Source organism: Saccopteryx bilineata, chromosome 10, assembly GCF_036850765.1.
Source record: "Saccopteryx bilineata isolate mSacBil1 chromosome 10, mSacBil1_pri_phased_curated, whole genome shotgun sequence".
Lineage (NCBI taxonomy): Eukaryota > Metazoa > Chordata > Mammalia > Chiroptera > Emballonuridae > Saccopteryx > Saccopteryx bilineata.
In genome coordinates, this window is record NC_089499.1 from 45,148,569 (window position 1) to 45,170,717 (window position 22,149).

The 22,149-nt window shown below is 36.7% G+C and overlaps 1 protein-coding gene across 2 annotated transcripts in view; it reads left to right on the plus strand.

The window, feature by feature from the left end:
* Positions 1-21,532, plus strand: part of RASA2 (RAS p21 protein activator 2) — a 146,215-nt gene extending 124,683 nt beyond the window's left edge. The window contains exons 16-24 of one of the 2 annotated variants that reach the window (XM_066244856.1): positions 520-603; positions 1,029-1,106; positions 4,726-4,799; positions 5,361-5,470; positions 13,857-13,939; positions 14,590-14,798; positions 15,487-15,590; positions 15,957-16,146; positions 18,487-21,532. In XM_066244856.1, coding sequence (XP_066100953.1) covers positions 520-603; positions 1,029-1,106; positions 4,726-4,799; positions 5,361-5,470; positions 13,857-13,939; positions 14,590-14,798; positions 15,487-15,590; positions 15,957-16,146; positions 18,487-18,517 — 963 coding nt within the window. In that variant the 3' untranslated portion in view covers positions 18,518-21,532. The remainder of the gene's footprint in view (positions 1-519; positions 604-1,028; positions 1,107-4,725; positions 4,800-5,360; positions 5,471-13,856; positions 13,940-14,589; positions 14,799-15,486; positions 15,591-15,956; positions 16,147-18,486) is intronic. The other variant, XM_066244857.1, reaches the window with a different exon arrangement.
* The last annotated feature ends 617 nt before the right edge of the window (positions 21,533-22,149 follow it).

A 22,149-nucleotide genomic window follows, 5' to 3' on the forward strand; every position in this document is an offset into this window, starting at 1 on the left:
GATATAGACCCAAATAGATCCTATATGAACTGGGTTACTTCTTTCCTAAGTTGAATTTAGGTCTTTGCTTCCATGGTGGAAAGACTTGATAGCAGAAACCATATAAATTATTGAATGTGCATATAGGTGAGTTGAGTACAGAAAATTTGGAAATTTTAAAATGGAAGCTACCCTTTTAAGTTATAAGGTCGAAAAAAGTGCCATTGACATTTCAAAAGTGAATACAATATGTTAGGTAATTCACGCTGCCATGCTGTGTAGACCAACATATATAATGTTGATTAAATTATGGTTTTTAAAAGTTTCAAGCCATAATGTAATTACTTTAGGAGAAGTTGTCAATTTCATGTGGCTTCTTTAGTTGTGCCCATCCTTAGCTAGATTTTAACTATGTTGCTTTGAGTGAACATTATTGAGTCATTGTTTTCAGAGCAGTGTAGCCCATTCACTTTGTTCTACTTTTTATACAAATTCTATTTTTGAAAATTTAACAGTTTGTGTTATTTTTACATTCTCTAGGATCCACAGACAATTAGAACATTAACTCTCATCTCAAAAACCATTCAGACTTTGGGAAGCTGGGGGAGTTTGTCTAAAAGCAAGGTAAGTCTTTACATCTCTTGCTTTGTAGTCATACTTCTAAATGCTTTACCCCTATGATCCCTTCTTCCACACTCCCTCCCTCCCAAAATTACAAAGCAAAACCAAAAATACATAGTATGTATAGATACAGAACCTATCTTTTACATAGATGTTGTGTGTTAGTCACCTGTTAAAGAAGGCAGGTTCATTTTAACATATCTACGAGGGGGAGAGGGTGTGATAAACAGATGCTAGTGCCTCCTGTTTGTACTGTAATCATCTAAGAGCTGTTGAAGAAATCTTCAGCTGCCAGCCTTACAACTGTCTTAAAAGATATGATTGAATCCTTTTAGGTCTTAATCCTCAGCTTTATTAAAAATGTAGTCCACTGTATTCTTAGTGCTCTACTTAATATATATAAATCCTGTGTGTGTTTTTTTCCTTAGTCAAGTTTTAAGGAAACATTCATGTGTGAATTTTTCAAAATGTTTCAAGAAGAAGGATATATTATAGCAGTTAAAAAGGTATGATTGTTTTACTCTGGAAATATTAACATTTCTTATACAACTTTGAGGTAATAACATTTTATAATATTCCTATGAATTAATCCCCAGTTTAAAAAAAAAATTGTAGAACTATCCATCAACTATAACAACTCCTGTCCAAAACTATGGGTTTTTTTGGGTTTTTTTTAATTTTTTTAATTCACTCGTTTTAATTTTATGTTAGATTTTATTTATTAATTTTTAGAAAGGAGAGAGAGAGTGAGAGAGAGAGAGAAAGGGGGGAGGAGCAGGAAGCATCAACTCCCATATGTGCCTTGACCGGGCAAGCCCAGGGCCTTGAACCGGTGACCTCAGTATTCCAGGTTGACGCTTTATCCACTGCGCCACCACAGGTCAGGCCATTATGGGGTTTTTTAGCTGTGAAAATACCTGAGTTTTAGCAACAGCTACTATTGCCAGTGTCTTAATAATACAAGTCACAAGTATCTAGAGTCAGGGCTTCTCAACAGCAGCACTATTGGCAATTTAGTCAGGTAATTCTAGATTGTGAGGGGCTGCCTTGTACATTGTAGGATGTTTAGACGCATCCCTGGCTTCCACCAGTTAGATACCAGTAACATACCCCTAGTTTGGGTATGTTACAATAAAAAATTTCTCTACACAGCCAAATGACCCCTGAAGGAAAAAAATTGCCTCTGATTGAGAACCTCTGGTCTAGAAGTAACTTACTATGTGCCTGAGATATAGTAGGCACTTAATTGCCATAGTAAAAAACATATGAATTATTGAACATTTAATAAATAATATAGGCTTATGGTAGTAGTAACTCAAGGAAAGATACTAAAATTAAAATGTAAAAAACCCTAAAGTATATAATATCCTGACAAAAGGCTTATAATATATAAAAATTGGTATATTTCAAAATTGAAAATGTTTTGTAAGGATCTATAATTTCTTGAGTCTTTAGCTCTGAATCATTCTAAACAAAATGTAGCATTATTGTAATACCCTAAAATTTTGTTAAGAAAAGCTGTTTTTGGCCCTGGCCGGTTGGCTCAGTGGTAGAGCATCGGCCTGGCGTGCGGGGGACCCGGGTTCGATTCCCGGCCAGGGCACACAGGAGAAGCGCCCATTTGCTTCTCCACCCCCACCCCCTCCTTCCTCTCTGTCTCTCTCTTCCCCTCCCGCAGCCAAGGCTCCATTGGAGCAAAGATGGCCCGGGCGCTGGGGATGGCTCCTTGGCCTCTGCCCCAGGCGCTAGAGTGGCTCTGGTCGCTCGCGGCAGAGCGACGCCCCGGAGGGGCAGAGCATCGCCCCCTGGTGGGCAGAGCGTAGCCCCTGGTGGGCGTGCCAGGTGGATCCCGGTCGGGCGCATGTGGGAGACTGTCTGACTGTCTATCCCCGTTTCCAGCTTCGGAAAAATACAAAAAAAAAAAAAAAAAAAAGAAAAGTTGTTTTTGAAGTGTATCTAAACTTGGCTTGAAGAAAGTACTGCATCTTATCAGTTTTAACTTAATGAATTCAAATTAGCAAAGCCAAACTTTAAAGATTTCATTCAGTTTCTGCAACATGATTCACAATTGATTGCCAAGAATATATTTTGTGTAAATATGTTGGTATTTTTTTGTACTATTAAAATTCTTACAGGGACTTAGTAAATGAAAATGGTGATTTAAAACAATTAAAGCCAGTTAGAATCTTTTATCTAGAATAGTACAAGTTCAACCAAAAAGTTTTAAGCAACCATTGAAGGCTTGAGGAGAGTCTTTCAAAAGAATAGGGGAAGACAAAGATGCCTTTTTATTTATAGGACATTGTTGAAACAGTTGTGGGACAGTGTAGGCACTTTTGTTGGCAAGGTTACGATGTACTATCTTTTGTTTTAAGGTTGTTTTTGCATTTTTTATGACCTAAGCCATAGTAGAATATGATTTTTTTCCCCCTGATATAATCAGAATGTGTAGAGTTGATAAGGTCAGAGGGGAAAGTATTTAAGGGTGCCAGGAGTTTAGTCTGTTCCTGCTCCACCCTGAGTCACCCACTCACATTCTCATAGACTATCACCATAGCATGTCTCCTGTCTCAGTTTGGTTCTAGACTCCTGAACTAGCATAGGATATTTTGCCTTAATATAAGAGCTTTCTTTATTATTCACTAGCTAGGTCTGGATGTATATAGTGCTATGAAGGTCAACTTCTCATTCATGTTGTTCCCACTAGTGACATTATTGACCGCTGCTCCAGAAGATAATAGGTTATAACTGAGTCCTATACTATTCTAAGGGAGTTTAGGAAGGGTAGCTAGGATAGGTCTATAAATAGAATGACCATATAATTTAGTGTCCAAACCTGGATACTTTCAAGATTAAAAAGGAGTTCTATTGATTATGTTGGGTTGTAGACAAGAACAGTCCTGAGCACATTAAGACCTATATTCACCCTGCCTATAGTTCATCTTAATTATTGTGTTTTCTTTCACTTTGTCTAACTGTATTTACCCCATGTTCCTTAGAAATATTGTAAATAAATAATAAGTATTTGTCAAATAAGTAAATCAGTGCCTCGGGCAAAACTAAGGAATGAAATTCTCAGATAAGTCTGTTCCACTTCATTAGCAGGAGCTTTGCAGTGAGAACTAAAGATTTGACAGGACATTCTTTAGTTCCTGTGGGTACTTGCTCTGTATCACATATGTAATGCAAGCGGAACTCTGCTCTTGTTCTTTCGCCTGCCCAGATTTCCTTCCAGCAAACTAGAAGTAATCTTTCCACTGGAAAGCCCCTAAGAGTAGATTCTGCTGGGTAATTCAAAGCCAGTCTTAGGAGAAATGGCTGAGCTCACAAAATTCTACTTTACATTAGTCACTGGTGCCTCAGTGTAATTCTTACTGGAATGTAATTTATTTGTTTGTTTCTTAAGCCATAAATGGAACAACATAGAAAAGTATAAAGGAAAAAGTAAGGACTAAACATATAGTTCATTTATGGGACAAAATAGGGATTCCTCTGTAAGAATAAGAATTGTTCCTTGAACTAAATTTACCTTTCTCATGACAGCCACATGCCAGGAAGCTCTTGACAGTTCGAGGTAGCGTATTTATGAAGCTAAATGCTCTTCACTGGGTGGCTTGCCATTGCTAGAGTACTTTAAATTTTCTTGAGCCACCACATTCCCATGTTTTCATTGGAAGTTTATAAATTATGATGAGATTCCAGGTTATTCCAGAGAATACAGTTATACTTCGGTCATTCCTGTGAAATTCTCTCTCAAAGCTAAAGTCAGTTACATACAGTAGAATCAGCAAACTCTTTTCTGTCGAGGGCTAGTGAGTAAATATTTTAGGTTTTACTGGCCAAATAAGGGCTCTGCCCATATTCTTCATTTCTGTTTTTGCAACTCGTTCAAAATGTAAAAAATTTTTTTAACTCATGGGCCTTACAAAAACAGGCTGCAGGTTGAATCTGGCCTTCCAAACCATAGATTAGTGATCCCTTCCTATAATATAGGTTTATAATTCTGTATCTAAAAACTTTGGGGCCAGAAGTGTTTTAGAATTAAGTTTTCAAAGGTTTTAAAGGTATATGCTTCGTATAGTGTATCTTATCACAAAGTGTAATATTTGCCTTTTCCCCATTTAGTTCTTGGATGAAATATCATCTACTGAAACTAAAGAGTCCAGTGGTACAAGTGAGCCTGTGCACCTGAAAGAAGGGTAATTTAATGAAATTAGACATTAAAGTCATGTTTTAGTATAGGTTAAGTAGGTACAAAGAGCATAGGTCTGGAAATGAGGAGATAAGGGTTTCTGTTCTGTACTAGAACTGCCTCAGTGACATCAATCAGGTAAATCGCTCTCACTGTCCCGTAAACTTTATGTGTGATGGGTATGACTCCTTGTCCATACAGTCCTTGAGTTGTCTGGCAGCTAAAATGAGATTGTGAGTATTAGACTATTGACAGTTACTATTTTGAAAAAGTCACAGTACTGTTCAGTCTTAAAGTAATATTGTCATTGGAACTTAAGGGGGGAAATCACTCATTTGGCCTTTTTAATTATGAATAGCATAGTTACAGCTATTAAATTAATTAAAGGCTTTGTTCCCTTAGTATGGCCAAAATTAATGCAAAAGTTACGGACGGCAAAAACATTTTTATCTACTTATGTAATCTTACACCACCTTTCTTATATCATTTAAAATGAAAGGATGGTTTTTTTTGTTTTGATTAACTTTTAATATTTGTAACTAAATGTTTACATTTGTTGTTTTGGCAGTGAGATGTATAAAAGAGCTCAGGGAAGAACTCGGATTGGAAAAAAGAATTTCAAGAAACGGTGGTTCTGCTTAACAAGCAGAGAGCTCACCTACCACAAACAGCCAGGTAGTTGTGTTTATGCTTTATTGTGGGATCTTTTCCTGGTTTTCAATGCAGATTTCTTTTTGCTGCTAACTGTGACTCTAGTGACCCTTTTAACTAGTATTACCATAATTTATAGTTTCTCACAGTGATGCATACACACTAAGAATGCAGTAAATATTTGATGAGTGACAACATGGAAATTACATTTTTCTCACACATGCTCTGTTTTTAAAAATCCCTGCTTTTTCACCCTGTAGTGGGCTTGCCAGGTGAACCCTAGTCAGGGCACATGCAGGAGTCTGTCTCTGCCTCCCCTCCTCTTGCTTAATAATAATAATAATAATCCCTGCTTTTATAATCAATAAGAAATAACATTAAGACCTCTTAGAACTTGGAAGTTTCTTTAACTCTTAGAGCCAAATTGGTAGGAATCAATATCTAATAAATGAGAGTATTTTGGTAGTTTGCTGGATAATGTCAACCGAAAATTCTCATAGTCATACCATAGATAGTGATTCCTAAAAATTATCAGATTCATTCTAGACTGTTGGCCAAGCCAGCTCCAAGATGGAAATTTTAATTATTTGCTTTCTGAGAAAGTACAAATAGGCTATCTGTTTTGGTAAAGAAAGCCTTCTTTCTACAGTGTGATTTGAGGGCTTCAGAGAGGCAAAGTTTGTCCCTCAGTGGACTGAAATAATGCTTAACATTTCCGCCTTTTATGTTTATTCCTTTGAAGAAAAGCATTATCGACAGAAGACCGTTAGCTTCTTCTGATATATTAGCAAGAAGAACTTTTGTATTTGGATCATAGGTCACATACAGCAGAATCCCTGTTCAGAGTGATCAGGATCCAAAGATGTTCACTTGACCAGAAGAGTCATTTAAGCAAGAATCATTTAAAAGCAAACAAAAATATGCATACATACCTTACATATATATTTATGTAATTATTTACCAATCTTTTTATAGAGAGCCAAAAATCTTTTCTTTGAATATGGATCTTAAGTTGTATTGCTGCTTTGTCTTTTGCATGTAATATAACCCTAAGGTATCAGTTTTCAGGTTGATTTTTCCATAATGAAGCTAGAACTCGAATACTTGAAAAGTAATCCAAGTACAAAGTCCTTTTAGATTTTCAGGATAGTCACCCTTTTTTAAAATTTTTTTTTAATTTTACAGCTGTCTCACCCTCATTAAATCAACCTTATTTGTGTGGGTGTAGGTCTCCTTTTTTGAAGCTTTTCAAAGCACTTGACTGATTTTCAAATACATGGTAAACCTCTTTAGTTGGGGACAGTGTCACTTTCTATATATTTCAGTAAATTATAATTAAAACATGGAAAATGGCATAAATAGGTTTGAGAACAAATTCAATGAAATTGGTAAGCAAAAATGCCTAACTAATGGGACAGAAGGATACAAGCTTAATAGATTGTAGCATTCAGCATCCCATGAACATCATTCAGTATGTTTTACAGAGGAAATGATGAGTCTTAGTCAATCCATCGTATCTGTTAGGCAAAGTAAGAGAGCTTCTACTATAAATTCTGAAATGATGAAACAAACGCCAGACATAGGTTACTTTAAAGAGAATGTAGAGTGAGTGCTAAGTAGGGTGCTTCTTGAAGAGTAGAATGATAAGGAAAATGTTTTGTTTCATAATTTCTTTGACTGGCATAGTGAGAAGGACTATCTGTGTCCGAATATATTAGTAAGACATAGATACCAAATTCATTTTTTTAGGCACCCAGATAATTTGTTATGGCATATAAATATTCAGATGAGTAAATATCAGTAGGCTACATATTTACCCTTCCAGACAGCATTTTTTATGCTAAGCATATTTCAAAGGGTTTAAAAGTTATACTCTATGTTAAATACTATATAAATGTTCTCACATATATAGCAGCATTTTAAAACTAGCTGTCATGTGCTAATTATATTTCCATAAACAGTACATTGAAATAAAATTTAAGGTGAGTTAGTCATTTTCCATTAATAAATTAGCTTTTTTTTTCTCATTTAAAGTATTTCTAATCTAAGCCAATATTCTAAAGTCCTTTTGTTTTAGACTTTAAGAATCAAATGATAGCTTTGGACACTTTCCTCCAGAAAAAAAGCAATGTACATACAAACTAGACACAAAATTTTGCATGTAATTTCTAAGAGTTCTGCCTGACCAGGTGGTTGCGCAGTGGATAGAGCATCTGACTGGGACACAGAGGACCCTGGTTTGAAACCCTGAGGTCGCCAGCTTGAGCATGGGCTCATCTGGTTTGACCAAGGCTCACCAGCTTGAGCCCAAGGTTGCTGGCTTGAGCAAGGGGTCACTCAATCTGCTGTAGCTCCCCCCGCCCTGTCAAAGCACATATAAGAAAGCAATCAATGAACAACTAAGATGCTGCAACGAAGAGTTGATGCTTCTCATCTCTCCCTTCCTATCTCTCTGTCCCTGTCTGTTTCTCTCTCTGTCACCAAAAAAAAAAAAAGAATTCCCAGGAGTTCATAGACCCAAAGTCCATTCTAGTTTTCAAGAACATCTGTTCTATCCAGTGATCTTATGGGGGTAAAATTTTATAGAATGATTAGGCTGCTCTAGATATAAAATAGACACATTAGAAGTTACATTGTTTATAGACCTTAAGAAATTTAATATGTTGGAATGACATCATGGCATCGGAGGAGTGAGCTAGCTCTATTATATGAAGCTGCATGATTGTTTACCAAGGCCTACAATTTTAAGCATCCACACTGTTGCTTTAATTCTTTTTGATGGGTTTTTCCAAAATGTATTACATGCTTCCCCACCTTCTAAAAAAAGAGTTCGTTGAATGTAGTTAACATTTTCTAGATGACTTGGATCTGTGGTTGATAATATTAATTATTAGGTAGTGCTCTCCTATAGTGATGTTTTCAGGGCTGCATAGGGGTAGCTGCAGCTGTTTACTCCGCAGCTAAATGCCTTGGGCTGTTCCTTTTGCATTCCTGTGTTTGCTTTCACAGTTTTCTCCATCCTCTTTATATTTAGGCTGTCACCCTGATTTCTTGTGCTGTCAGTAAACCATAATGTAGCATCTCACTTCCACCTCTATCACTCACCTCCATTTTTTACTGCTAATATACTGGGAGTGAAGATACAGTTTCTGTGTTTGTTAAAATTATGCATAAGATTAAAACTCTTCAATTAAAGGCTTTAGGAATTTCCTCTGTGAATAGGATGCATGGACTTTGGAGTCTCCGATTGTTAAGCAAATGTTTTGTTTATTCCTGCTTTTCTGGATAGCCAAAGCTACTAGTTAAGTTTCTTGCTACACTTCCTGTATGACTTTGGTGTCACAAAGAGTGCCTCCCAAGGTTTCTGTAACAGCTCTGAATCCTTGAGTCTTCACTCTGTCCTCTTACTTGACACTAGTATTTTTCCAAATTACTGGAAAAGGAATTTATATAATTTTCTCAATTTTAAACGTTTTTCTCAAATAAGTTATTACATTTTGATGCCTGCTCAGGTAATTACTAACACAATAGTAAGCAACAAATCTTCAATACAACTAAATTAACAAGTGGCAAATGAATACTGTAGGGCAGTGGTCGGCAAACCGCGGCTCACTAGCCACATGCAGCTCTTTGGCCCCTTGAGTGTGGCTCTTCCACAAAATATCACGTGCAGTTGCAAAGGCCAGCTTAGGAGTACCCTAATTAAGTTAATAACAATGTACCTACCTATATAGTTTAAGTTTAAAAAATTTGGCTCTCAAAAGAAATTTCAATCATTGTACTGTTGATATTTGGCTATGCTGACTAATGAGTTTGCTGACCACTGCTCAGTTGGTTACCAGTCATGGTTACATTGCATTGACAGTTTTTTATGGGCCTGTATGCTTGTGATTATGGTTTTATATTGCTGTGTTGTAATGCAGTCATCTTCTACAAGTTGAAGTTCTCCTGGTTGTATGTTGGAACTAAATGAGTATTGATGTTCCCGCATCTTCTGTCTCATTTAGCCTCATCTTTTGTATTCTCCATGTGTTGCTTCACCAGAATACACTTGCGGTTTCTTCAACTTGTACTCTTTCACACTCATGCTTTTGCATATGTTCTACCTAGAAATCCCCTTCTTCTCTTCACCGGTGTAATTTGTTGTCCTTTAAGCCTCAAGTCAAATGTTAGCTCTTTTCAGAAGTCATTTATAAGCCTCTGGCTGCCTTAGTTGACCTGTTCCCTTACTAGGTTTCTTTATCATCTTAGTGATAACTTCTATCACAGTGTAGTTCTTATTCTTCTCTCTCTCTTCCCCTAGTCTTTACAATCCTCAATGGTAGAGACCGTGTTTTTACTACTTTTATTAAGACATTAGTAAATGTTTTTAATAAATGATGTTCTCCAAAGAAGTCCATGTCTTCTAAATATGTTATTATCTGAATTATTTTAAGAACCACAGCTCTAGGCTTCTAAACTGTTCACTAAGCATGCTAATAATAGATTATTAACATAAGCATCTCTGAAATTTCATCCTACATTCTCCAAACTTGATTAGATATGACATACACAAACACATACATACAGCCTACACAACTTCCATGTGATAGCAAATGTTCTAGCTCATATATTGTGGGCAATATAAAAGAAATTTGTGACGTTTTAAACAGAAATCTCAGGATATTTTGATTGATTTTTCAGCTGCTCATATTTCATACATACACCACTCTGTCGTATTTTTTTCTTTGATAACTAGAGAATGTAATTAATTCAATTATGCATTCATTCACCAAATATTTTATTGAGTGCTTGCTATGTGCCAGATATTGTTCTAGGCTTTGCAGAAAGCAGTAGTGAACAAAACATACCAAAATTCCTGCCCTTGTAGACCTTACATTTTGTAATAATAGACAATATGCAAAAAGAAATAGTATGTAGTATATTGGATGGCTATAAATGTGATAGACAAAAATAAAGCCTGGAAGAATAGAGAATGATGGGCTCATTGAGAAGAATTGCGATATTAAAATTTCTAATCAGTGATGGCTTCATTAAGGAAGTGATATTTGAGCAAAAATGTAAAGATGAGGAGAGGATGTGCCACGTGGATATTTGGGATAGTAATAATGCCGACATAACCTAACAGCAGTCAGTATAAAGGCCCTGCAACAGAAGCATGCCTGGAGTATTACGAAACAAGAGAAAGTTCTTGTGGCTAGGAAAAAAAATAGTAAGGGGGTAATTATTGAAATGTCATGGAGATGTTAGACATTATATGGCTTTGTGGACCATTGGAAAGGTATTGGAGAGTTTTCAGCAGAGAAATAACATCATTGTAATAGGATTAATCACGCCATGTGTAGTGCTGTGAGAAGAATAGAACACAGGGACAAGGAGACCAGTTAAATGGCCATTGCAGTAACCCAGGGAATAGAGGATAATGGCTTGGACCAGGTGGTAACAATGGAGATAGTAAAAATGGAACACATTCTGCATCTGTTTTGAAGATAGTACTCGCAAGATTTGCAAGAGGATCAGATATCAAGAGTAAGAGAAAGAGGAAGGACCCTCTCCTCCCACCTCATCCTGCCCATCACTATTTCTTCTCTTTCCTGAACTCGTTATTTATTTTGCAAGAATACTTTCTCAAGGAATAATTTCAGGTAGGCTTTATGGCTGATAAATTTTCTGAGTTCTTGCATAATAATTAGACTGAATTTAAAATTATATTCCCTCAGAACTTTCAAGATATTACTCCATGGTTTGCTAGTTTCCATTGTTGCTGGTGAGAATTTTGATGTCAGTCTTCTGATTCTCAATCTTGATTCTTTCTAGAAACTGTTAAGACTTCCTTTAGCCTTTGAGTTCTGATATTTTACAGCCAAGTGTATAAGTATTGTCTTGTTTCTTCTGTTTGCTCAGCACTTGATCGATCCTTTCAATCTAAAGGTTTCCGCCTTTATCTCTGGAACATTTTTATTGGTAACTGTCTCCTATTTCTGTTTTCTCTATTCTGTTTCTAGAATTATTAGACATATATTGAAACCTCTAAATCCATCCACATCAGCTCTTTTTTACTTATAGTTTCTTTGTCTTTTTTTATAAGTATATTTGGACAGTCCTTAGTAAAATCTTCTCATTTTACTAATTTACTTTGCAGTTCATTTCAGTTAAATACTATATACAATATAATATAATACAATATGAAGTTAACTCTATTGACATGACAGTTTATGTGCCTGGGAGCAATGTGCTTTCTCTGTATGCCCTATTATAATGTATCCAAAGAGGAACAAACACAGCCGTTCTAGGGTATGTGCATGCTTTGTATATCCAACAAATCTGAAAATAGAAATTCCCTGCAGTTCTAAATTCTCTGTAATCTCTGTGATGCCCTGTAGATTGGTACCCAAAGACTTATTATTTCTGCCCCCTTATTTGTTATGCCCAGTTTCCTCAGATGTTATTGTCTGAGTTGTACTACATGTGTCTCTTGTCTAGAGTTTGGTGATTTCCTCATCTCTTTGGTGATTTTTTTTTTTTTGTAATTTGCTCATATTTGAGTTTTGTAGTTCAATCACCCACTTGAGTGTTCAGTTGCTACTCCCAGTGACTATGAGGGAGGGGCGGGGTGCCAGTGCTTATCTTCTGGTGTGGGTGCTCTCCTTCCTTCTGAGGGCCAGCCGCTACCTGTGACTGGGCACTGCTCTACAGCCTGGCACACATCCTTGCTGCTTTAGCCTGGGATACACGCTTCTGTTGACTGATGCTTAGCACACACTAGGGAGTGAGGTGGGGGGATGAGGACCTAACCAGCCCAGTTGTGCCAGATGCATCTCACCAACTAATCATCCTGATGTATGTCCAAGTGTGTCCATTTTGACTCCAGCTTAAAGCTCCATTCTCACCAGTCCCACTTTTGCAGCTGTTTCTATATCTAGCTCTGCCTGGGGCTTTCTTCAGTTTACTCCCTCCCCACTTGCCACCCCCCACACACCATTAATTTGACCTTGTCTTCTTCCAGGAGACTACTGGTAGTCTTTTCTTATTTTCCCATGCATTTACAATTTGTATTTTGTTAAAGTTAAATGCCATTTCCTCAAAAAAGTTTTCCCTAGTCACCCGACTTGAAGTAACTTTTCAGTTACGTTCTGTCACATCATCTCAGGTTGTTTTCATTATTGCATCCATCTTTACCTAATATTTGTCTTGTCAGTCTTTCCAGACCTAATATAAGCTTTACTAGGGAAAGGGCCTTAGATGCTCTGTTTACTGCTCTATCCCAAGTGAGGTACAGTGTCTGGTATAGAGTAGACATTCAATATGATAATTGATTTAATGACTTTATGTTTTTTTAAGTTGTATATTACATCTACTTGAATTACACAAAGTTTAGATTTTATAATAGGAGCCAGTCTTAGCAAATAGTCTCTCTTGTCCAAAAGCTACGCATTAGTCCATAGACTAATATAAAATGTAAAGGTCTTAACCTCCAGCACTTTAATCCACATGCCATTAAAACAAAGTTTGGGGGAAAAGAAAGCAAAGCTTTGACTTTCTAAGAACAACATTACAAAATGACCAGAAAGAGTCATAATTCTATTTGTTTCCAGTTTCTGTGACTATATGAGATTGAGCCTATTCCCAGGTCAGTTGTAAGTTGCAGTGTATCAGACCCTTTCTGCCATGTTGGTATGGCGCTCCTTTAGCAAACTCAGACTTCCACATTCCTTCTCATTAGGTTAGAGTCACTCTACCAAATAAAATTCTTACTTTGTTACCTATATCTCTTAGAGTAAATTTGGTAGCTCTAGTCAGCTGACCAGCCAACATATAATACTAATGAATAATTTTTTCAATTAAAAATCATTATTTTGTGAGTTAACCTCTTAAATATAAGACTAGAAAATTATAAAAATTCCCCTTAGGTATAAATTTACTGCTCACATAATAACTCCATGAATGAAAATGTCTCAGGAAGTTTTTTAAGTAAACCTTTGTTGCTAAGTATATACATATATTTTCAGTTCCCACATCATATTACAAAATATTCTATCATTTTACAAAATAATAATGAATGTTAAATATTTATGAGAATTTGCTCTAATCGGCTGAAGAATGTTTTTTTAATATGGTGTCACAGCAAAATAAAAATAATGGTAGATCTATAAAAATATTACATTTTTTCTTTTCTACATAGAAATCAAATTTATTTTCACATTTTTCCTTGAAAAAGTTTTAATTTTATATTGAAACAAGTCACTTTATAGAAAACAATAATAATTTATCTGCTCCATAAAACATAGAATATTTATATATGTGCAGTTTAGAAATTCTACCATCAAGAAGATGAACTTAAACCTTACAGAAGTAGCCTCTTTATAATTCTGAGGAAGTTATTTTAATTCTGTTGTACTTCTTTTATTCTTAGGCAAAGATGCAATTTATACAATTCCAGTGAAAAACATTCTTGCTGTGGAAAAACTGGAAGATAGTTCTTTCAACAAGAAAAATGTAAGTTACAGAAATAATTAAAAAATTTAAACTGCATATAATTATCAGGAAAACTTTCAGGAGGTTGGTCATTTTAGTATTTTCCATTAATCATTAATATTTTGTAATTGCTGGTTAAAACATTGTCTTAAAATTGTCCAATATTATTGATGTCTTGTATTTCTGCCTAGCCTATTAGGTTGAAGGTACTTTTCTCAATATAACCCTATTAACTTCTCAGCTTGACATTCAGGTCTTGCAGTAATACAGTCTCACCAACCTGTGCACTCCTGTCTTTTGCTACCACTCGGCACATACAATACTCAAGCCAGCCAAGATGATTTGCTTGTTTTGCTGTATTTTCCCACTGCTTTGCCTTTACTTATACTTTTTCCTCTATCTGAAATTCCCTCCCTTTATTCCTATTTATATGATAGTCTGTTCCTTTGGGCATGTGTGGCTTCTAAAAATTATATAAATATAATGAGGTACTGTTTAGTATCATGTGGCTCACATTGTCCTTAGGACTAACTTGCTTGAAAAGTAACAGTTCATAAGATACCTGAGCAGCAGTTTTCTAGCTAAGAAAACTATTTTTCTGTTATGTACCTTTTTCTGTTTTATACTATTTGTTGGTTTGTCACTAAATTTTTATCTTAATTGCCTTAAAGATGTTCCAAGTAATACATTCGGAGAAACCGCTGTATGTCCAGGCAAATAATTGTGTAGAGGCTAATGAATGGATAGACATCCTCTGCAGGGTGAGCCGATGCAATCAGAACAGGCTCAGTTCTTACCATCCCTCTGCATATCTGAACGGCAGCTGGCTCTGCTGTCAGGAAACCAGTGAGAACGCTCTGGGCTGCAAGCCATGTACTGCGTAAGTTTCTTTCTGACTAAAAAAGCAACGTTTCAGATGTGGTCCATCTATACAAAAGAATATTATTTGGCCATAAAATGGAATGAAGTACTAATACATGCTACAACACAAGTGAACCTTGAAAACATGCTAAGTGAAAGAAGCCAGGCACAAAAAACACATACTATATGATAAGATTTAGGTAGTGTTCAAAATAGGTGATTTCATAGACACAGAAAGTAGATTAGCAGTTGTGAGGGGCAGTAGGGAGGGAAGAATGTAGAGCACTAACAGATACAGAGTTTCTTTTTGGGGTGATGAAAATGTGCTCAAGTAGTGGCTGACACAAGTCAGAAAAAAGGACAATGTTTTTAAATAGATGTCCAAATGTAAACAACATATCAAGATATTTCAATTGTATTTTCATTGTATAGAACAGCTAATGTCGCCTGATCAACTTAAGTAATGTGTTGCTATGGTGATGAAGTATAGGAAAATGACTTTACTTTTAAATTCCCCTCCTTTTGACTAGAGTCACATAATAACCAAACTTCTGTTGGTCCTGTTTAATTATCAAATGAGACTAGATTTCTGAGGTTCCTTCTGCAAAATTCTGTGGTTTTGTTTTTTAGTCTCAACTCATCAAAAAGTCTTTGGCATGTCAACAAAGTGAAATGTTTTCAATGTCTTTAATTTTATTTTACCATAGAGGTGTCCCTGCAGACATCCAAATAGATATTGATGAAGACAGAGAAACAGAAAGAATTTATTCCCTTTTTACCCACAGTTTACTTAAGCTACAAAAAATGGAAGGTAAATGTACAATTAAAATATTTTTATGTAACCATGATCTTTAATTACCAGGTCCTGAAGTGAAGTATTCCTTTGGCATTATCTTAGAGTTGAAAATACTCATAGATTTACCAAAATGTTACTTATATGACAAACTGTCAATGGGGGTGAGGGGACAGCATTTTTCATAAATATTCATGAAGTAAAAATACTATTCTGCATAAATGTTGATGATCATAATTAATAAAATAAATGCATTTTTGATTATCTGTGCATTTTTCAGGGGAAATCTCCCCAACTTGAGACACTTGAAAAGTTCTTATTTCAACTACTAATTATATTTTATGGAATACTGTTGTCTGAGCCAAGATTTTGTTGTCCTTCTAGAGGCCTGTGGAACAATAGCAGTGTATCAGGGACCACAGAAAGAGCCTGATGATTATTCTAACTTTGTAATCGAGGATTCTGTTACAACCTTTAAGACAATTCAGCAAATAAAAAGCATCATAGAGAAGCTAGATGAACCACATGAGAGGTATAGGAAGAAAAGATCAAGTAGTGCAAAATATGGGAGCAAGTAAGTATTTTTAAGATTCTTTAAGCATTTTTTTAGACATAATTTGGGATGGCCTATACTATATACTCACTCCTGACATGCAGGCCACCTGCTGGCCTTCATTTTTCTCTTGTGTAAGAGTTTCCCTAGCCACTCGTATGTGCTCTTTGTCTCTTCAGTTCCTGTGTCATTTCCTTGTGTTGGTGCTGAACTTCTCCTTTTCATGTTATATCCCAGTGTTATTCATTGAATTGAACACTCAGTAGCCTGTTATTTTTTGTTTTGTTTTGTTTTGTTTTTACTGATCCTCTTCCTTTTTAGTATCTCCCACAGTACCTTATACATACTGACTACTAAAATTTAAAAAAAAAATCTGATGTCAAAGTGCAGAGTATTTTATAGATTTTCTGATTCGTCTCAGATGTAGGTGGTGGATACTACAGTGGATAAAAATACAGTTAACGTTTACTAGGAACTCATTTTTCCTTCTACACTTGGTGAGTTCACCAGCTCAACACTGTCATCAGGGTCCATCCAGCCACTCAGCCATCCTCAACAGGATGATTTCTGTTTTCTTTTTTTAAATTTTTTCTGAAGTTGGAAACGGGGAGCCAGTCAGACAGACTCCCGCATGCGCCCGACCGGGATCCACCCGGCATGCCCACCAGGGGGCGATGCTCTGCCCGTCTGGGGTGGTGCTCTGTTGCAACCAGAGCCATTCTAGCGCCTGAGGCAGAGGCCATAGAGCCATCCTCAGCATCCGGGCCATCCTTGCTCCAATGGAGCCTTGGCTGTGGGAGGGAAAGAGAGAGAGATAAAGGAGAGGGGGAGGGGTGGAGAAGCAGATGGGTGCCTCTCCTGTGTGCCCTGGCTGGTAATCGAACCCAGGACTCCTGCACGCCAGGCCGACGCTCTACCACTGAGCCAACCAGCCAGGGTTTGATTTCTGTTTTCATCAGGCTTATCCCTTCATGGGCTCAGAGGGGCTAAAATGGCTTAAAGCCTCACATTTTTTATATAATAGTGTACAGAGACAGAAAGAGTTGTTTTCTCCTCACCAAGAGAAGAACCTTATCTAAAGTTAACCCAGCTTCCCCTAGACTGTAGGACTGCCCAGGACTAGCACTAGAATCTGATTTCTGTGTACAAAGAAGTAAATAGGAAGGGGACAGTTCTTAAACTAGCAAATAAGTGTTTGCCACTGTGTACACTCTCAGTGATCCTCACATCAGCCCAACACTGTTATATTCCCATTTACAGCTAGAGGAACTGCGGCTCAGGCAAGGTAAGTAAGTGCCTTGCTCAAGGTCACACAGCTAATTAGTGTGGGGAATTTGAATCCTGGCCCTATCATTTTAAGTATTTTTTTTGTGTGGATAAATAATTATATTTGTGGCCCTGGCCAGCTGGCTCAGTGGTAGAGCATCGGCCTGGTGTGTGGAAGTCCCAGGTTCAATTCCCAGCCAGGGCACACAGGAGAGGCACCTATCTGCTTCTCCACCCTTCCCCCTCTCCTCTCTATCTCTCTCTTCTCCTCCCACAGCGAAGGCTCTAATGGATCAAGGTGGCCTGGGTGCTGAGGATGGCTCTGTGGCCTCCGCCTCAGGCGCTAGAGTGGCTCTGGCCACAATGGAGCGATGCCCCAGATGGGCAGAGCATCGCCCCCTAGTGGGAATGCTGGGTGGATTCTAGTCCTGTGCATGTGGGAGTCTCTCTCTCTGCCTCCCCACTTCTCACTTCTGAAAAATAGAAAATAATAATAATAAAAAAATAAATAAATATATTTGTGATTTATGAGTAATAAAGATCGTTTGACAGGTATAAAGGTTTATGTTCTCCCTGGATAGAAGGCTCAGTACATCAGGAGGGTTATTGTAAACATCCTAATCCTGTCTTTTCCACATAGTATAATCGGTTCTCTTCCAGCAGTAGTCATGCAGTTGTGGAGTCTGGGGAAGTTTCCCTATGAGGTCCTAACCGGTGTTTAACCATCCTTAGATAGTAGGTCCTTCTTGTGCACACACACAGTACCCCTTCCCAGCTTTAGTTTTCTCTGTTGAAAAATACCAGTCTCTCTTGTATAAAATATTTTACTTGTTCGTTTTATTTCCCCTATACCAGAATGTAAGCTCCAAGAGGGCAATTTTATTCACTGTTGAATCCATAGCTTCTGAAATAGTGTCTGATATTTAATAAGTGGTCGGTCAAAATTTGTTGAATTAATGAAATAAGACTTGGCATCAGTGATTATCAAGGGAAAATTATAAGTACTTAATGGATAGATATTATGCGATATTTGTCACTTTTTAAAATGCTATATTTTTTAACTTTTGAAAAATGATTTTTATTTATTTATTTTAGGGAAAATCCAATTGTTGGAAAAACATCTTAGAATTTGACCTGTTGATTCTGAAGAACTGGAAAATATTATTTTTGTTGGAGTTTTTCAATTCATCATATATTTTGTTCAGAGTATTTAAGAATGAACATTGGCTTCAGTGTCGCTGGCATTCACATTGTATTTAATATTTAATAATTGAAATTAACTGTTTGGGAATCTTTGTATTGATGTATTGTATTACTAGAAATTTTGAAACCAAGATTTCCTTCATATCTATGTGTCAAAAGCCATGTTTCTGCAACTTCTTTTTAATAGAGAGAATTTTCCTAAAGAAGTTTTGTAACAAAAGGAGAACTCCTTCGTAGCCAGAACCCTCTCCCGTTGTAACACTCCGTGTTCCGTGGACTTCTCACTGCCGTTAGTGCCTGCTCTCTGCTCTCCACGGGTGGGGTTCCTCTAGAAAATCCCAATCCATGACAACTCAGTTTCCGTTTCATTCATCTAGACCTTTGTCTTCAAAACAGAAAAATAATAAAAGATTTTTCTTTGGTCCGTTAGCCATGACATTACATCAAGGGCAGTGACAGCAACCTCAGAAAACACCAGAACATCCCTGCAAGTGGACAGAGTCTTAGCCAGAGTAAAGGCAGAGCTAGAACTCAGACAGGAGCAGGCGGGAATCTGCTCTGTGTGCATCTTGTTTACACTTGGGATGAGTGGTGGAAAATGAAATAAAATGAGACCACTAAATGTTTTTCATTATTTTAAATATCAGGTACTCATTTTCTTGATTTGAATGTTCAGGTTAGCATGACTTCTAAGGACATTTCTTCTGAAAAAGAAGAGAAAATAAACAGTGAAAGAAGGTGGTGGAAGAATCACTAACTTCACCTGTTATTCCATGTTGTTATAAGGGCCACCATAAGGACGCCCTCCTCCTAGTGTGACTGTCAGCGAGGTGAGAGCTAACTCAACAACAGTCACTCGATGCACTTTAATGATCTGGGCTCCCAGGCCCAGATTATCCTTTAGATACTCTGTGGTATCTAATCTTTATGATCAGTTCAATGATCAATGTGTAAGTCTAGAAATAGTGCTTTCCTGAAAATGTTTATATTTCATTGCTGTTTCCTTATAGCCTGCTAGCCAAATGGAATTTGGGCAAGCAACTGAATCCTGTATTCCCCTGATAATTTACTTTTATCCTTAAAACTATAAATAAGTGGTCAAAACAAGTTGCCATCTTGAAGTTAAGAGGGACACACTTTTTGCTTCATCAGTATTAAAACCCATGGTACTCTTATTTTGTATTTTTAAATTCAAACCTTTTCTAAATGTGGTACTTTGACCTTGGAGTATTTACAGGTTTCTGTTTAAAACTGTGACTTATTACTGTAAGTCTAGCTAGTAGTGGGGTTTTTTTTGTTTGTTTGTTTCCCTGAGCATAAGCTATATTTTAAGATATACTTTGCCAATTACGTTATTGGTAAATTGTTTTTAAATTAAATTGTTACTAGGTAGGCATTTTTAAAGACCATTGACATACAATCAAAGTTGTTCCGTGAATAGTTATACCTGAGCAATGTATTTCTCTAAATGATTTGTAAAACTCAATTGATTTTATTAAGAAACATTTCTAGTGTGCATTAGTATGGTAGGTTATTCCTGATCCATTTTAAAGACAAGTTTGAAAAAGTTCTTTAAATTTTATGAGCTTGTAGATTCTCTAAGTACATTGATTTATAAATATGAAAAAATTTAACCATTTAACAATTTTCATTGTTGGATTTCATTCAGATCGAAATTTCCTTTTAAGAATCTCTGAAATGTCTACCTGAAGAGGACAAGTGAGCATTGCCAGGTGCCACTCATTACTCTTAAGTGGTGGTTTAGTCCTCTGCTCTTTTTTTCAAGGCAAAAGAAATATTCTTCTAATATCTATACTGTCAAATTCCCAATTATGACTTTTTTTAAAGATCTTGGCATTACCAAAGGGACCAAAGCTGTGTGTATACATAATTCTGAATTTGAAGGAGTTTCTTCACTTTTAAACAGCCAATTTAACTGGAATGAAGCACCACCTAAAAAGAAGTAATGTGAAATTAATTTTTCTGGAGAGTCTTCTGATATAAGAGATCATGTCCGTAGGACCCTAGATTACCAAAGTACTTAGGTCTACAGGTCTCATCCTCTACTGTTACTTATGAGTACTTTGACTTTTTACTACCAGATCTGCTTTCTCTGCCTTTTCCACAATGCATGGCAGCTCACCTCACCCTAAAAACCTGTGAACCCCAAGAAGGAAAGAAAAGAATGATACAGAGAGGCCCTTGCCATAAATGCCAGTGCTGGCTCTTAGCATAGCCATTTCCATCAGTTGAAATTGTGGCAGTCTGTTGCTTGTTTTGTTATTATTTGTTTTGTTTTTTGTTCAGCTTTGTATTTGAATTCACTTAATAAGATGATGGGCAATAAAAAGTTTTTTACTCCCAGGAACATAATTTATCAAATTCACTGATTTTCTTTGCCAAAGAAATACGTTCGTAGTAACACGGGTAATGGTTAAGTATCAAACTAGGCTTTCCTTATTATACAAAAAAGTGACGAATGCTGTGGTTTCGGTTTTGGTTTCTGAAGCCTAATTTCATTCATTTATCAGAAAGGCTCACTCAATCTGGGTTTTAGAAAACATTTTTTAAAAAGTAAAAGCACCTTTAATTTTCCTAACGGTACATCTGTAGAGACAGAATGCAGCCAAGCTTATTAGGGGTCCTCACAGTGTGGGAAATGCAGGACTCGCTCAAGAGTTAAATTACCAGCCTTGATTGATATTATTTGCTTCCATTTTTATAACTTGGAAATTAATATGTTGCTAGTAAATATTGGTTTTTACAGTGTCCAGTTTTAAAATTAAGTTATCAAAACTTAATGTAGTGAATTTGTGTAACCATGTTGTATTGTTGAGAATGTATTTTTATTTAAATTTTATTTTCTTATCAAGAGTATTATAAAAATTTTAAACTTTTGTAACTGTCGCTTGGAAATAACTCAAATAAATTACAAGAAGCCTGTCCATTCTTTGTGAGACTTTACTTTTTTTTACTGATTTAGGAATTCTTATTTAAAATCATCATACCTCTCATATTAGTGAGGAATTGCACAAGTGAGCAATCCTCAGTACAAGGAAGGTTGAAGCAGTCTGGAAAGGGCTCAGGATTCTTGCATCTAATGAGGCTGTTTTTTATGGACTGTGGTCAGTTTCATTTATTCATTCAACAGACTTGCTTTGAGGATCTGTAGTATGCCGTGCAGGGTCCCATCATTCCCTAGAGCTATACACGTCCAGTGTTCAGGAATATATTCCACTCCTGCCTGGGTTAGTAGTTTAGAGCTGAGTTTTCAGCCTATGTTTGACTCTGAAGAATCCTACATTCTACTCTTCTTAAAAAGGTCAACACGGCCTGACCAGGCAGTGGCGCAGTGGATTGAGCATCTGACTGGGATGCAGAGGACTCAGGTTTGAAACCCCAAGGTAGCCAGCTTGAGCGCGGGCTCATCTAGTTTGAGCAAAAGCTCACCAGCTTCAACCCAAGGTCACTGGCTTGAGCAGGGGGTTACTCAGTCTGCTGAAGACCCACGGTCAAGGCACATATGAGAAAGCAATCAATGAACAACTAAGGCGT